At 48.8% G+C, this 16,207-nt stretch overlaps 1 protein-coding gene across 1 annotated transcript in view; it reads left to right on the top strand.

The window, feature by feature from the left end:
• LOC116968183 (semaphorin-7A-like) overlaps positions 1–14,855 on the top strand; it is a 39,611-nt gene extending 24,756 nt beyond the window's left edge. Inside the window, exons 5-13 of the mRNA XM_033014826.1 lie at positions 359–461; positions 551–661; positions 5,131–5,252; positions 7,697–7,872; positions 9,040–9,151; positions 10,260–10,452; positions 11,731–11,846; positions 13,672–13,832; positions 14,732–14,855. Coding sequence (XP_032870717.1) covers positions 359–461; positions 551–661; positions 5,131–5,252; positions 7,697–7,872; positions 9,040–9,151; positions 10,260–10,452; positions 11,731–11,846; positions 13,672–13,832; positions 14,732–14,855 — 1,218 coding nt within the window. The remainder of the gene's footprint in view (positions 1–358; positions 462–550; positions 662–5,130; positions 5,253–7,696; positions 7,873–9,039; positions 9,152–10,259; positions 10,453–11,730; positions 11,847–13,671; positions 13,833–14,731) is intronic.
• The last annotated feature ends 1,352 nt before the right edge of the window (positions 14,856–16,207 follow it).

Raw genomic sequence — 16,207 nt, 5'->3', positions numbered from 1 at the left:
GAAACCTCTGGAGACTTTGCGCCCCACCCAAGGTTTCCGTGCGGTTCCCGTAGGTTGCAGGTGGTTGTCGGAGGTTGCAGGTAGTGGAAGCAGGTAGGGAGACTGACAAAAACCTCCGGGAACCTCTGTGTCTCTAAATCAAACTAATCGAGGAAATGTGTTGGAAGGAAGATGGACTCAAAATGCTGGAGTAACTCAATGGGACAGGCAGCATCTTTGGAGAGAAGGAATGGGTGACGTTTTGGGTCGAGACCTGGGCACTCAAAGTGTTGCCATCTCACAGTGTTTATTGGTCAATGAAAAGAGGCATGGCCATCAAATTTAAATGATAATACTACCAAACTACTTTCTTTTACAGCATAACGGTGAAATGAAGGAATTTATCAATGGGCAGAAACGTGTTTTGGGAAAATATGTTCTACCCAGTCCTCCACGACAAGGCTTTGCTTCTTTAGTTGTTGGTAAGCACCTTTGCAACTTCAATGAACATTACGTTAGAGGTCCAGGGGCAGTCTACTGAGTGTGTGTGTGCTTTTATCTTGCCCTACAGAGCAGAGGATCTATTCCGCGGCCCCTTTTGATAATGACAAGATGGTATTCGATGGCTACAGGAGGAGTGACGACATCAAGCGGCTAAGGGCTGATATCAGGTGGATGAACGGTAAGCGTGAAGTTCCAATCCCCCCTCTCCTCCAGCACGCATCCTCCCCCCTCCCCCAAACTCTTCACCGCGTGACCTGACCTGTTTATCTTCCTACAACCGAGAGACCATAATGAATGAAAGAATGAAGGAATCCATTTTAGTTTCGTTTAGTTCAGAGATTCAGCGCGGAAACAAGCCCTACGGCCCACCGAGTCTGCGCCGACCAGCGATCCCCGCACGCACACTATCCTACACACACTAGGGGACAATTTACAATCATGCCAAGTCAATTAACCTATAAACCTGCACGTCTCTGGAATATGTGATGAAACCAAAGTTCCCGAGAAAACCCACGTGGTCACCGGGAGAAGGTACTAACTCCGTACAAACAAGCACCACTGGGCCACCATTCTATGTGTTAAAACAAGAACTTCATGGAGTTCACTGTAACAAGTAAAATGTACAAGGGAGAGCCAGTGGATGTAGTGTACATGGATTTTCAGAACGCCTTTGACAAGGTCCCAGGAGATTAGTGGACAAGATTAGAGCACATGGTATTTGGGGTAGGGTATTGACAAGAATAGAGAACTGGTTGGCAGACAGGAATCAAAGAGTAGGAATTAACGGTTCCCTTTCAGAATGGCAGGTGGTGACTAGTGGGGTGCTGCAAGGCTCGGTGCTGGGACCGCAGCTTTTTACAATATGTATTAATAATTTGGATGAAGGAATTAAAAGTAACATTAGCAAATTTGCAGATGGCACAAAGCTGGGTGGCAGTGTGAACTGTGAAGAGGATGCTATGAGGATGCAGGGTGACTTTGATAGGTTGGGTGAGTGGGCAAATGCATGGCAGATGCAGTTTTAATGTGGATAAATATAAGCTTATCCACTTTGGTGGCAAGAACAAGAAGACAGATTATTATCTGAATGGTGTCAGATTAGGAAAAGGGGAAGTGCAACGAGACCTGGGTGTCCTTGTACATCAGTCACTGAAAGTAAACAAGCAGGTACAGTAGGCAGTGAAGAAAGCTAATGGCATGTTGGCCTTCATAATTAGAGAATTTGAGTATAGGGGCAAAAAGGTCCTTTTGCAGTTGTACAGGGCCTTGGTGTTACAGCGGTAGAGTTGCTGCCTTACAGCCCTTGCAGCGCCGGAGACCCAGGTTCGATCCCGACTACGGTTGCTGTCTGTACGGAGTTTGTACGTTCTCCCCATGGCCTGCGTGGGGTTTCTCCGAGATCTTGCGTTTCCTCCCACACTCCAAAGACGTACAGGTTTGTAGGTTAATTAGCTTGGTGTGTGTGTAAATTGTCCCTAGTGTTTGTAGGGTAGTGTTAATGTGCGGGGATCGCTGGTCGGTGCGTGCTGAAGGGCCTGTTTCTGCGCTGTATCTCTAAGCTAAACTAAACTAAACTTCTAGCTGCTCTTTGTGCAGAATAAGCTGGTGACTGGGGTTCCCCAAAACTCACTAATGTAGCAGGAATCGAAACACACTTCACCCATAGCCGATTTATTGTTAAGGAACTGGCATGGTGCAGTTTCTTTCACTAAAGAGGAAGTCTGTCAAATCATACCTATGGACATAGAATTTCAGCTGGAATGAAACCAAACCTAAGACAACCAAGTCTCGGCTGTTAAAAGCTTCAGATAATTCCTTGCCACGGAGCTTGTGATGGTCAGCTTCAGTCCCACATGGGGTAGACCACACATTGTGTCATCTTGGATGAACTCCTCAATTTAGTTTAGGGATGCAGGGTGGAAACAGGCCCTTCGGCCCAACGAGTCCGTCCCAACCAGCGATCCCCGCACATTAACACTATCCCACACACTCCAGGGACAATTTTTACATTTACCTGGAAACCTGTACGTCTTTGGAGTGTGGGAGGAAACCGAAGATCTCGGAGAAAACTCACGGGGGGAACGTACAAACTCCGTACAGACAGCACCCGTAGTCGGGATCGAACACGTGTATCCGGCGCTGCAAGCGCTGTAGGGCAACAATTCTACCGCTGCGCCACCATGACCGCCCTGGTCAGTTGCTGTTGTTGATCAACTGTAGCTCAGCTGTTCATTGGAGACCATCGTGACTGGTTGCAACACAACTTGGTTTGACAACTCGGATGCCCAGGAACAAAGGAGGTTACAGAGAGTGGTGGACACTGCCTGGTCCATCACAGGTACTGACCTCCTCACCGTCAAGGGAATATATTCCCCCCCCACCCCCCCTCCGCCGGGCGTGAGATTGGCCAGCCCTTGTCCCACCCCCCGGGTGTCGGGGGGGCTCGAACATGTGGAGCACTCGCGGCTGAGCAAGCCCCCGCTCAGCCGGAAGTATTTATTGGACCCAGGCGCCGTAATCCATCCCGGGACCCGGTCACGCACAACTTGAGCCGCCTTTCCTCGACACCGTTCATCTCCCTCCGAGATGCAAGGAGGCGTGTCCCGTACGGGCCCCTCCTCCACACCCTACACGTCCACGCCCAGGTGCACCCTCCGGACACCAAGTGGCGGTCGGTGATGCTGTCCGGTCGCGAGGGGGGCCCCCCGGTGGAGGTCCCTCTACGCAGGGATTCTCCCCCTCTACATCGGGGACCTGGGGTGGAGGCTATTGCACCGAGGTGTTCCCTGCAACCTGTTTCTCTCGCGGTTCACACTCACCAGCCACCTGCCACTGTTGCGGGCTGGTAGAGTCTGTGTACCACGTGTATATGGAGTGCGTGAGGCTGCAGCCACTGTTCCAATATCTAAAGGGGCTGCTCCTTGCCTTCTGGTTGCATTTTTCACCCACACACCCTGTGCGTAGGGGAGAGGGTAGGGCTGAAGATGTCCTGGTCGGTTTGCCCCTGGGCCTGGCCAAGCTGGCCATCCACGAGTCAAGGCGCCAGGCGGTGGAGGGCGCTGCCCGAGCCGGCTGCCAGTCTGCCCCTTTTCCGGGGATACGTCCGCGCCTGGGTGGTTTTGGAAAGCGACTACACGCTGGCCACGTGCTCCATGGGGGAGTTCCTCCATGGAGCAAGAAGGAGAGTTACAAAGACCTCCTGCAACCTCGTGTCGACCATGCTGCGAGTATGAGTCGAGGGCAAACTCGCGGATTAGGTAACTCAAGTGGGACAGCCCCTTCACTTCTGAATCAAGGACTTAAGTTTCATGTGAAAGAAGGAACTGCATACAGAGACATTGAGTCACAGGGTGATACAGTGTGGAAACAGGCCCTTCGGCCCAACTGGCCCACACTGGTCAACATGTCCCAGCAACACTAGTCTCACCTGCCTGTGTTTGGTCCATATCCCTCCAAACCTGTCCTATCCGTGTAACTTTCTAACTGTTTCTTAAACGTTGGAATAGTCCCAGCCTCAACTACCTCCTCTGGCTGCTTGTTCCATACACCCACCACCATTTGTGTGAAAAAGTTACTCCTCAGCGGGTCAGGCAGCATCTCTGGAGAAAAGGAATAGGCGACGTTTTGGGTCGAGACCCTTATTCAGACTGGATCCTTTTCTCCAGAGATGTTACCTGCCCCGCTGAGTTGCTTAGATTGAAAGGGCTCATTACTAACCAGATCGTTAGTCACAAAGAATTCGAGAAATGCTTCAAAGCGGTTGGAAGTTGTTTGCAAGTTAGATATTACCAAAATACCAGCAAAATAGAGGAACGGTGCTGGAGGAACTCAGCAGGTCAGAGAGCAACTGAGGAGGGAAATGGTCAGTAGACCTTTAGGGTGCAGACTATGCAACTGGACTTCCTCATTGGTAGATCATCGCGTTTCCCATACACCACTTCAACAAATACACACGGTGTGGTTTGGAAAGTTCCGAGTTCACGAAAGGCACTATATAAATGCAGGTCCTCATTGAAGACCTGAAGAAGGGTCCCGACCTGAAACGTGGCCTTTCCATATTTACAGAAACAAGGAACTGCGGATGCTGGTTTGCAAAAAAAAAAGACACAAAGTGCTGGAGTAACTCAGCGGGTCAGACAGCATCTCTGGAGAACATAATAGGTGACGTTTCGGGTCGGGACCCCTCTTCAGACCTCACCTTGCCATGTTCTCTATAGATGCTGTCTGACCCACTGAGTTGCTCCAGCACTTTAGGTCTTTTTTAGTAAACCAGAATCTGCAGTTCCTTGGGCAGCGTAGCGGTAGAGTTGCTGCCTTACAGCGCATGAGACCCGGGTTCGATCCTGGTTACAGGTGCTGCCTGTAAGGAGTTTGCACGTACTCTCTGTGTCCATGTGGGTTTTCTCCGGGTGCTCCAGTTTCCTCCCACACTCCAAAGACGTGAGGGTTTCTAGCTTAAGTGGCCTCTGTAAGGAAAGGATAGTGCTAGTGCACGGGAGATTGTTGGTCGGCCCGGACTCGATGGGCTGAAGGGCCTGTTTCTGCACTGTATCGCTAAACTGAACTAAGATCCCTGGTCCTCACCAGGCCCTCCTCTCCCAGTGTTCACCGCACCAATGATCTGTATTCCTGCTTCCTTCCCTTCAGATCCCAAGTTTGTGGGAATGTCTCCGGTGGGCAACCTGATTTACATGTTCTTCCGAGAAAGGAATTCACAGAACGATCCTGATGTTGATCCATGGATTTCTCGCATCGCCCGAGTGTGCAAGGTGGGTGTGTTCCCTTCCCTGAGTGTGCAAGGCGGGTGTCCCCTTCCCTGAGTGTGCAAGGTGGGTGTGTCCCCTTCCCTGAGTGTGCAAGGTGGGTGTGTCCCCTTCCCTGAGTGTGCAAGGTGGGTGTCCCCTTCCCTGAGTGTGCAAGGTGGGTGTGTCTCCTTGCTGAGAAAGTCTTGCCCAAGCGTGTAAAGTGGGTGTGTCCGCGCCCGAGTGTGTAAGTTGTGTGTGTCTCAATGCCTGTGTGTAATGTGGGTGTGCCGCCTTTCCCAAGTGTGTAAGATGGGTGTGTCCTTCACTGTGTGTGCGGTGGGTGTGTATCCTTCCCTGTGTAAGGTGTGTGCCCACGACTGAGTGTGTAAGGTGAGTGTGTGCCCCCTTGGCTGTGTGTGTAAGGTGTGTCTCTCCTTGTCTGAGTGTGTAAGGTGGGTGTGCCTCTTTGCCCGAGTGTGTAAGAAGTGTCTCCTTACACAGGTGTGCAAGGTGGGCGTGTCTCCTCTCCCGAGTGTGTAAGGCACGCGTGTCTCTTTCCCTGAGTGTGCTCGGTGTGTGTCACCCTGCTGAGTGTACATGGTGAATGTGACTTTGGCATCGAGTGTGTAAGGTGATTGTGTCTCCCTGCGTGAGTGTGTGAGGTGGGTATGTCCCCTTCCCTGAGTGTGCCTCAGCCTCCGAGTGTGTAAGGTGGTTGTGTCACCTTGCCTGAGTGTGTAAGGTGAGTGTGTCTCCTTGCCTGAGTGTGTAAGGTGAGTGTATCTTTGCCTGAGTGTGTAAGGTGAGTGTATCTCCTTCCCTGAGTGTGTAAAGGCGAGTGTGTCACCTTGCCTGAGTGTGCGAGTGTGTCCTTTCCTGAGTGTGTAAGGTGAGTGTGCCTCCCTCTCAGACTATGCGAGGTGGGGATATCATCTTCCCCGAGTGTGTAAAGGCGAGTGTGTCACCTTCCCCGAGTTGTGTAAGGTGGGTGTGACTTCCACGCTGGGGCGGGTTTGCTGCCCGTTCCAGTTAGGTTGTTAATCCTTCTCCATCTATTACCAACAACTGTGTGTTTACATTGTGTGGTCTCTCATCTCATCGTAAAGTTCTTGCCTAGAAATAGCCTATAGCATAAGACCACATCCTTCCACCCACAATTTCTGGTCTGAACATGATGCCATGATCCAGTCCTATAAAGACATCGGTGCAGAAATAGGCCTTTTGCCCATTGAGTCTACTCTAACATTTGCTCATGGCCGATCTATCTTTCCCCAAGAACCTATCAATCTCCGCTTTAAAAATACCCAATGACTTGGCCTCCACAGCTGTCTGTGGCAATGAGTTCCACAGACCTACCTTCTTCTGGCTAAAGAAATATTCCTCCTCATCTCCTTTTGAAAGATACGTCTTCTTATTCTGAGGCTGTGCCGTCTGGTCCCAGACTCTCCCACTATTGGAAACATCCTCTCTTCATCTAGACACACAACTTGGAAACAGGCCCTTCAGCCCAACGTTCCCACACTGACCACCACGCCCCACCATGCCCCATCTACATTAGCCCCACCTGTCTCTTATATGTTGGGATAGTCCCTGCTTCAACTACCTCCCCTGACAGCTCATTGCATATTCTCACCACCCTTTGTGTAAAAAAAGGTTACCCCTCAGGTTCCCATTAATTCTTTCTCCTCGCCCCTCCTCGCCCCTTCACCTTAAACATATGTCCTCTTGTTCTCGGTTCCACTACTCTGGGCAAAATTCCTCTCATGATTTTCTACACCTCCATAAGATCACACCTTATCCTCCAGCGCTCCAGGGAATAGAATCCTACCCTGTTCAACCTCTCCAACTAGCTCAGCCCTCGGATCCTGGCAACATCCTGACAAATCGTCTCTGAAGCCTTTCAACCTAGACTGCATATTTCCTGTAACATGGTGACCAAAACTATCCTGGCCTCCGGATGGGAAGAGACTCTCCATCCCACCTTTCCTGGGCTAAATGTCCATGCCCTACAGTCGTAGAGTGACACAGCGTGGAAACAGGCCCTTCGGCCCAACTTGCCCACACCGGCCAACATATCCCAGCTACACTAGTCCCACCTGCCTGTGTTTGGCCCATATCCCTCCAAACTTGTCCTATCCACGCGGGGCAGTCACGGTGGCACAGCGGTAGAGTTGCTGCCTTACAGCAAAATGCAGCGCCAGAGACCCGGGTTCGATCCCGACTACGGGTGCTGTCTGTATGGAGTTTGCACGTTCTCCCCGTGATCTGCGTGGGTTTTCTCCGAGATCTTCGGTTTCCTCCCACACTCCAAAGACGTACAGGTTTGTAGGTTAAATTGGCTTGGTATAAATGTTAAGTTGTCCAAGTTGGAGATATGCAGAGTACTGCCCTGTCAACTACAAAATTCAGAAGGTTCAGAAGGTACCTTTGTGCGGGACGTCATGGACTCTGATCTCTTGTTTCCACAGGATGACCATGGTGGGTCTCCAAGGCGACTGCAGATGAAGTGGTCGACCTTCCTCAAAGCCCGCCTGCTCTGTAACGAGTCGAACAATGTCCACTTCAACAGGATTGAAGACACCTTCATTTACAAGTCGCCCGTTGACAATGAAACAAGGGTCTACGGCGTATTTAGCAGTAATTGGTGAGTCCACAGGAAATGCAGGACAAGTGGGAAGCACGGTGGTGCAGCGGTAGAGTTGCTGCCTTACAGCGCCAGAGACCTGGGTTCGATCCTGACTACGGGTGCTGTCTGTATCTGTACAGAGTTTGTGCGTGGGTTTTCTCCGAGATCTTCGGTTTCCTCCCACACTCCAAAGACGTACAGGTTTGTAGGTTAATTGGCTTCGGTAACTTTGTAAATTGTCCCTAGTGTGTGTTGGATAGTGTTATTGGGCCGAGGATCACAGGTTGGCGATGACTCCGTAGGCCGAAGAGCCTGTTTCCACGCTGTTTCTCTAAACTAAACCCGAAACTAAACGAAAATGTTTGAACTTATGACCATAACAACATATTGAAAACTGTTCCATCAATCCCTAAAGTACTCCGACACTTTAGACCTGAGCATTACTGCGTGGAAACACGATCACGTTAGCGCTCACCAGCTCAAACCTACACGCTAGGGACAATTTACAATTTTACCGAAGCCAATTAACCGACAAACTTGCATGTCTTTGGAGTGTGGGAGGAAACTGGAGCTCCTGCAGAAAACTCACTCGTACAAACTCTGTGCAGACAGCATCCCCTAGTCAGGATCGAACCCAGGTCCCTGGCGGTGGAAGGCAACAACTCTCCCGTTGTGCCACCGTGCCGCCCCTCACCGCTGAGTAGCCACTAGGGTAGAAGTTCAAGATGGTATTCATCATATCAGACAACAATGCATCCAAGGTCATTCAGAGAGAGGGCATGGGTTTCATTGCTGAGCAGGAGAAATGATACACTTTGTGTCGGAAAGAACTGCAGGTGCTGGTTTAAATCGAAGATGGACACAAAATGCTGGAGTAACTTAGCGGGACGGGCAGCATTTCTGGAGAGAAGGAATGGCCGAGACCCTTCTTCAGACTGATGTCGGGAGTGGGCGGGACAGAGGTAGACGGAGACAGTAGGACTGGTGGGAGAACTGGGAAGGGGAGGGGATGGAGAGAGAGGGAAAGCAAGGGTTACTTGAAGTTAGGGAAGTCAATGTTCATACCGCTGGGGTGTAAGCTGCCCAAGTGAAATATAAGGTGCTGTTCCTCCAAGTAATACACTTTGTTCCAGTTCTCTTCCACAGGCTGAACCCCGATCTAATATGGTGTCTTTTGTTTTTCAGGAATGGAACAGCCGTGTGTGTTTACTCCATGGATGAGATTAGAGATGTCTTTAAAACTTCTGCCTTTAAGGATTCCAATGGGCCTGTTCCCAGTAACCCAAGACCAGGCACGGTGAGCCAATCATGGGTGGATAGAAACATAGATGTAGGCAGAGGCCATTCGGCCCTTCAAGCCAGCACCGCCCTTCAATATGATCATGGCCGATCATCTAAAATCAGTAACCCGTTCCTGCTTTTTCTCCATATCCCTTGATTCCTTTAGCCCTAAGAGCTAAATCGAACTCTCTCTTGAAACCATCCAGTGAATTGGCCTCCACTGCCTACTGTGGCGGAGAAGGTTGACAGAGATGTTTAGCTTCTGTGAAGCGAGGCCCACTCCCCTCACCCGCCAGACCGCCTCTGTGTCCCCCGGGGTCAGTGCCTCCTGCAGCCAACCCCGGACCCTCGCCCACCGGCCCACTCCTCGCGTCACCAGCGGCTTCCGAGCTTCCCCTGCAGGGGGGGGGGGCGATGGAGAGCCAGGCTATCAGCGTTACACATGAGGTGTACAGTGGGGGGGAATTGGACCAATACGTGGTTCAGTCTAGGGTGACGCAGCGGTAGAATTGCTGCCTGACAGCGCCAGGGACCCGGGGTCGACCCTGACTACGGATACTGTCTGTACGGAGTTTGCACGTTCTCCCTATGACCACGTGGGTTTCCTCCGGGCACTCTGGTTTCCTCCCACACTCCAAAGATGTACAGGTTTGCAGGTTAATTGGCTTTGGTGCAAATTGTAAATTTGTCCCTAGTGCATAAGATGTATGGGGATCGCTGGTCAGCACGGCCTCGATGGGCCGAAGGGCCTGTTTGCGCATTGTATCTCCACTAAACTACACTAATACTAAACTAAACAGATAGACACAAAATGGGGTCGTGTTGAGTGGAACAGCTCCCCAATTTATGGACGGACTGTTCAGAAACGTATAGAATAGGTGGAGGAGTTGGCCATTCGGCCCTTCGAGCCAGCACCGCCATTCAATGTGATCATGGCTGTCCATCCAGAATCAGGACCCCATTCCCGCTTTCTCCCCATATCCCTTGGTTCCGTTTAGAGTCCGGTAACAGAGGGGAAGAAACTGTTCCTGAGTCTGGTACTCTCTGATCTTTTGCCTTTGGCACTGAAGCACATTGGACTGGCAAATAACTTGCTTTCTGTTACTGCTCCCCCTTCACCGCAGTGTGTCAAAAACACAAAGGAATTGCCGGACGAAGTGCTCGCTCTTGTAGAGGATCACCCTGAAATGGAGACTTGGATTAGTCCCATCGGAGGCCGGCCACTCATGACCAGTTATGACCCGCACATCAAGAAGATAGTCGTGGATTCCGTTGTCGGCCCGGGTGGAGAGAACCGCCTGCTGATCCTAGCCATGGGTAGGTGCTGATAGCCAGTCGATACACATTAGAAACATGGAAAATAGGTGTAAGAGCAGGCCATTCGGCCCTTCGAGCCAGCACCCCATATGTCAGTCTCGCCATCCCGGGAATTAACCTGGTGAACCTACGCTGCACTCCCTCAATAGCAAGAACGTCCTTCCTCAAACTAGGAGACCAAAACTGTACACAATACTGTATCTGTCTAACATCATATACAAGGTCACAGATCAGGCAAGAGAGGCCTACTTGGCTAACCAAGGGTTACTGTTTCATAATTCAGCAAATCTGGGTGTCAGAGGTTATGGGGTTAGGAGGGATAGATCAGCCATGATTGAATGATGGAATAGACTTGATGGGCCAAATGGGCCCTGACAGCTGTTGGGTGGTGAATCTGTGGAATTCATTGCCACAGAAGGCTGTGGAGGTCAAGCCAATTTGTATATTTAAGGCAGAGATAGATAGATTCTTGATTAGTATGGGTATCAGAGGTTGTGGGGAGAAGGCAGGAGAATGGGGTTAGGAGGGTGAGATAGATCAGCCATGATTGAATGGCGGAGTAGACTTGATGGGCCGAATGGGTCTGATCCTGCTCCTATCATTTATGAACATGAACCAAGGGCAGTGTTCCTCCGAGATGTTTGAGCTGGGATCTCTGACCATATTGCCAACCGCTGTGGAATGCCTTGTATGAGAATGGTGAATGAGGATTGCCATAGAGGGAGTACAGAGAAGGTTCACCAGACTGATTCCTGGGATGGCAGGACTTTCATATGAAGAAAGACTGGATAGACTCGGCTTGTACTCGCTAGAATTTAGAAAATTGAGGGGGGATCTTATGGAAACTTACAAAATTCTTAAGGGGTTGGACAGGCTAGATGCAGGAAGATTGTTCCCGATGTTGGGGAAGTCCAGAACTAGGGGTCACAGTTTAAGGATAAGAGGGAAGTCTTTTAGGACCAAGATGAGGAAATAATTTTTTCCACAGAGAGTGGTGAATCTGTGGAATTCTCTGCCACAGAAGGTAGTTGAGGCCACAGTTCATTGGCTATATTTAAGAGGGAGTTAGATGTGGCCCTTGTGGCTAAAGGGATCAGGGGGTATGAAGAGAAGGCAGGTACAGGATACTGAGTTGGATGATCAGCCATGATCATATTGAATGGCGGTGCAGGCTCGAAGGGCCGAATGGCCTACTCCTGCACCTATTTTCTATGTTTCTATGTCTCTATGAATGTTCTCACCTCTCTATAACCCTGGTCAATCTTCTTCACCCCACAGGAGACGGTACAATCCACAAGGTTCTTGAGACTGGTACTTCCACCTTCACCATAGCGCAGCTTACTGTGTTGAAGCAACCTGCTCCCATCTTGTCCATATCCCTCGACTCTGACAGGGTAAGTTCAAAGATCAATGGTCACCCTCTGACCTGGAAATGATAGTCAGTAGAACCAATGACCTGAAATATGTTCCTATAATTATTTATTAATACGCTTGGCTGTAACAATCGTCCCTTTATTTAGTGTGTAGGAAAGAACTGCAGATGCTGGTTTAAATCAAAGATAGACACATAATGCTGGAGTAACTCAGCGGGAAAGGCAACATCTCTAGAGAGAAGGAATGGGTGACTCTCCAGAGATGCTGCCTGTCCCGCTGAGTTACTCCAGCATTTTGTGTCTATCTTCCCTTTATGTATTGCGTACAGTTTTGGTCTCCTAATCTGAGGAAAGACATTCTTGCCATAGAGGGAGTACAGAGAAGGTTCACCAGACTGATTCCTGGGATGGCAGGACTTTCATATGAAGAAAGACTGGATAGACTCGGCTTGTACTCGCTAGAATTTAGAAGATTGAGGGGGGATCTTATAGAAACTTACAAAATTCTTAAGGGGTTGGACAGGCTAGATGCAGGAAGATTATTCCCGATGTTGGGGAAGTCCAGAACAAGGGGTCACAGTTTAAGGATAAAGGGGAAGTCTTTTAGGACTGAGATGAGAAAATAATTTTTTACACAGAGAGTGGTGAATCTGTGGAATTCTCTGTCACAGAAGGTAGTAGAGGCCAGTTCATTGACTATATTTAAGAGGGAGTTAGATGTGGCCCTTGTGGCTAAAAGGATCAGGGGGTATGGAGAGAAGGCAGGTACAGGATACTGAGTTGGATGATCAGCCATGATCATATTGAATGGTGGTGCAGGCTCATAGGGCTGAATGGCCTACTCCTGTACCTATTTTCTATGTTTCAATGTTTCTATTTAGTATTGAATAACAGCATTGACGGGAAATGTTTTCCCATACTTATTAGTTATTAATACCATCGATCAGAAATAATTTCCCAAGCGGCATGGTGGCGCAGCGCCAGAGACCCGGGTTCGATCCTGACTACGGGTGCTGTCTGTACGGAGTTGTACGTTCTCCCCGTGACCACGTGGATTTTTGGTATTAAAAAAGACTAAGTATCGGAAAATATTTTCCTATAATAATTTTTATTGATATCAATGACCAGAAATATTCCCCCTAATTATTACTTATTAATAAAATTGACCAGAAATATTTTCCTTTCATTAGCATTGAGCACAAATATTTTCCCAGAGTATTCATTTCTAGCATTGACCGGAAATGATTCCCATACTTCATGTTTATAGAAAACATTGAAAATAATAATCATTTAAAATAAGGCATTTGATCCTTTATGGGTGGCATGGTGGTGCAGCAGTCGAGTTGCCGCCTCACAGCGCCAGAGACCCGGGTTCGATCATGACTACGGGCGCTGTCTGTGTGGAGTTTGCACGTTCTCCCTGTGACCTGCGTGGGTTTTCTCCGAGATCTTCGGTTTCCTCCCACACTCCAAAGACGTGCAGGTTTGTCGATTAATTGGCTTGGTATAAATGTAAATTGTCCCTAGTGTGTGTCAGATAGTGTTAGTGTGCAGGGATCGCTGGTCGGTCCGGACTCGGTGGGCCGAAGGGCCTATTTCTGCCCTGTATTTCTAAACCAAAACTAAACTAAACTATTGGTATTTATTAACAGCATTGTCTGGAATTATGTTCCAATAATTATGTTTTAATAACATATATTAATAAAATACTTTCAGAAATATTATTATTAATAATTTTAATAATAACATATTTCCAGAAAATTTCCAGAAATATTTTCCCGTATTTAATGTTCATCGAAAAACATTGAAAATAATCATTATTAAAAAAAACACTTTTTCTTTCTAGAAACTTCTGTACGTGACTTCGACCATGGAGCTGGCTCGGTTCCCACTGGTTGCGTGTGAGGAATATGTCGGGTCGTGTGCAACTTGTCTTCAAGCCAGGGACCCTTACTGTGGATGGGATAAAGACCAAAATAAGTGTATCCCCGTCACGCCTAATTCGAAGTGAGTTTTTCTGTTTTTTTCTTCATGAAACCCAGACAAGCTCCAGTGAAGTACTGAGGGAGCGCTGTGCTAGACCTGTCCACCCTACAACAGGTTCAATCACCGACCCGTCCGTTCTGGCAACTGGCCGTTAAACACGTCACAGCGGATTGTCCGTTACGGACGGGTTGTCCCACCTCTGCCCTTCGTCCAGTGTCGTTGCGACACGCTTGCTGGTGATATTCACCTGGTTGGATCGTGCTGCATTAATTGGGTTCAGTCGTTCAAGATTCAGGAGTCCAGAGTTTTATTGTCCATTGTCTCAGATAGAACAATGCAGTTCTGCATTCAACAGCACAACACAATCTGTGGTCATAGTACTCTGTAAACAGTGCAATAAATGAGAGAAACAAGTTCAGTGTGTGTGTGTATGTGCGTGTGTGTGCGTGTGTGTGCATGTACGTGTGTGTGTGTGCGTGTGCGTGTGTGTGCGCGTGCGTGTGTGTGTACGTGTGTGGGTGTGCGTGTGCGTGTGCGTGAGTGTGTGCGCATGTACACATCTGTGTGTGTGCGTGTGCATGTACGTGCATGTGTGTGTGCGTGTGTGTGTGTACGTGTGTGTGTGCATGTACGTGTGTGTGCATGTGCGTGCGTGTGTGTGTGCATGTACGTGTGTGTGTGTGTGTGTGTACGTGTACGTGTGTGTGTGCGTGTGCATGTACGTGTATGTGTGTGCGTGTGCATGTATGTGTGTGCGTGTGCATGTATGTGTGCGTGTGCATGTACGTGTATGTGTGTGCGTGTGCATGTATGTGTGCGTGTGCATGTATGTGTGTGTGCATGTACGTGTGTGTGCGTGTGCATGTACGTGTGTGCGTGTACACACATTTTCAACATAGACGTTTCATTTCTGTTTTCAGGAAAGTCGATCAGAATCTCACGAGTGGCGAAGGCTGTGTCACCATCAAAGGTAAGGTTGCTTTGAAAAATGTTCATATAATGCATGGTTTTACTCCACTGCTCACAGGTTCAGTTAAAACATAGAACAGTGCAGCACAAGAACAGGCCCTTCAGCCCACTACGTCTGTGCTGAACATGATGCTAAGACCATCTCTTCTCTACCTAGACATCCATGTCCCTCCATTCCTTGCATATCCATTATGCTTATCCAAAAGCCTCTTAAACACCACGATCGTATCTGCCTCATCCACCCACCCTGGTGGTGCGTTCCAGGCATCCACCACCCTCTGTGGTCAAAAAAAGTTGTCCCTCACATCTCAATCAATCAATCAACCTTTATTGTCAGCTTGCAAAGCAACAGTTGTACAGTGCAAAATGAGAAGACGTTTCCCAGGGAATACCGGAGCATCGCACATGGAACTTAAAAAGATTTCACACATAATAACAGTAAAAACAATCATTAAAATGTCCAGGGCAGCTGATTTGAGTGGCCAGTGCCAGAGTTATTAAAATGTCAGTGCAAAGCCGCAGAATCAGGTGACTGTGAGTACAGAGTGACTGTTTAGCAGCCTCACAGCCTGTGGCAGGAAGCTGTTTAGCAGTCTGGTAGTCCGGGCTTTGATGCTGCGATATCTCTTGCCTGATGGCAGGAGATCCAGGTGTGTGTGGAGGGGGTGCAGTTTGTCCTTAGCTATTCTCAGAGCTTTTTTCAGACAGCGGCTCTGGAACAGTTCTTGTACCTTTACACTTTGCCCCTCTCACTTTAAACCTGTGCTCTCTAGTGTTTGATTTGTCCCTCCTGGGATAAAAGGTTCTGACTATCTATGCCTCTCATAGTGTTAAATACTTCCATCAGGTCTCCAAGCGACCCCCTGCGTTCCAGAGAAAGCAATCCAAGTTGGTCCGACCTCACCTTGAAGCTAACACCCTCTAATCCAGGCAAGATCCTGGTAAACTTCCTTAACTTTAGTTTAGTTAAAAGAGACAGAGCAGAAACAGGCCCTTCGTCCCACAGAGTGCTCGCCGACCAGCGATCCCCGCACACTAACACACACACGGGACTATTTACAATTATACCAAGCCAATTAACCTACAAACCTGCATGTCTTAGGAGAGTGGGAGGAAACCAGAGCACCCGGAGAAAACCCACACAGGTCACGAGTGGATTGTACAAACTCCATAGAGACAGCACCTGTAGACCGGATCGATGCTCGTCACTTCAGACTTTCAGCATTTGGCATGAATCCCATGGAGTTTGTGTTGCTAGGATGTGTCACTGGGGCCTTTTGTAGCCACTGGGACTGTATATGCTCAGATATACATCCAAACAAAGTCCCTGTATTTAAAAGAAGGCTAGCCTATTTTTAAAATCCCTTAGCTCTGTAATTTGGTTTCCAAGTGAGGACATGAGACTGAGTTCCTCTTTCTGTAAGAAG

The sequence above is a fragment of the Amblyraja radiata genome, chromosome X (genome assembly GCF_010909765.2).
Source record: "Amblyraja radiata isolate CabotCenter1 chromosome X, sAmbRad1.1.pri, whole genome shotgun sequence".
Lineage (NCBI taxonomy): Eukaryota > Metazoa > Chordata > Chondrichthyes > Rajiformes > Rajidae > Amblyraja > Amblyraja radiata.
Note: the sequence above shows the minus strand (reverse complement) of the source record. Positions and strands in the feature narration are given on the sequence as shown.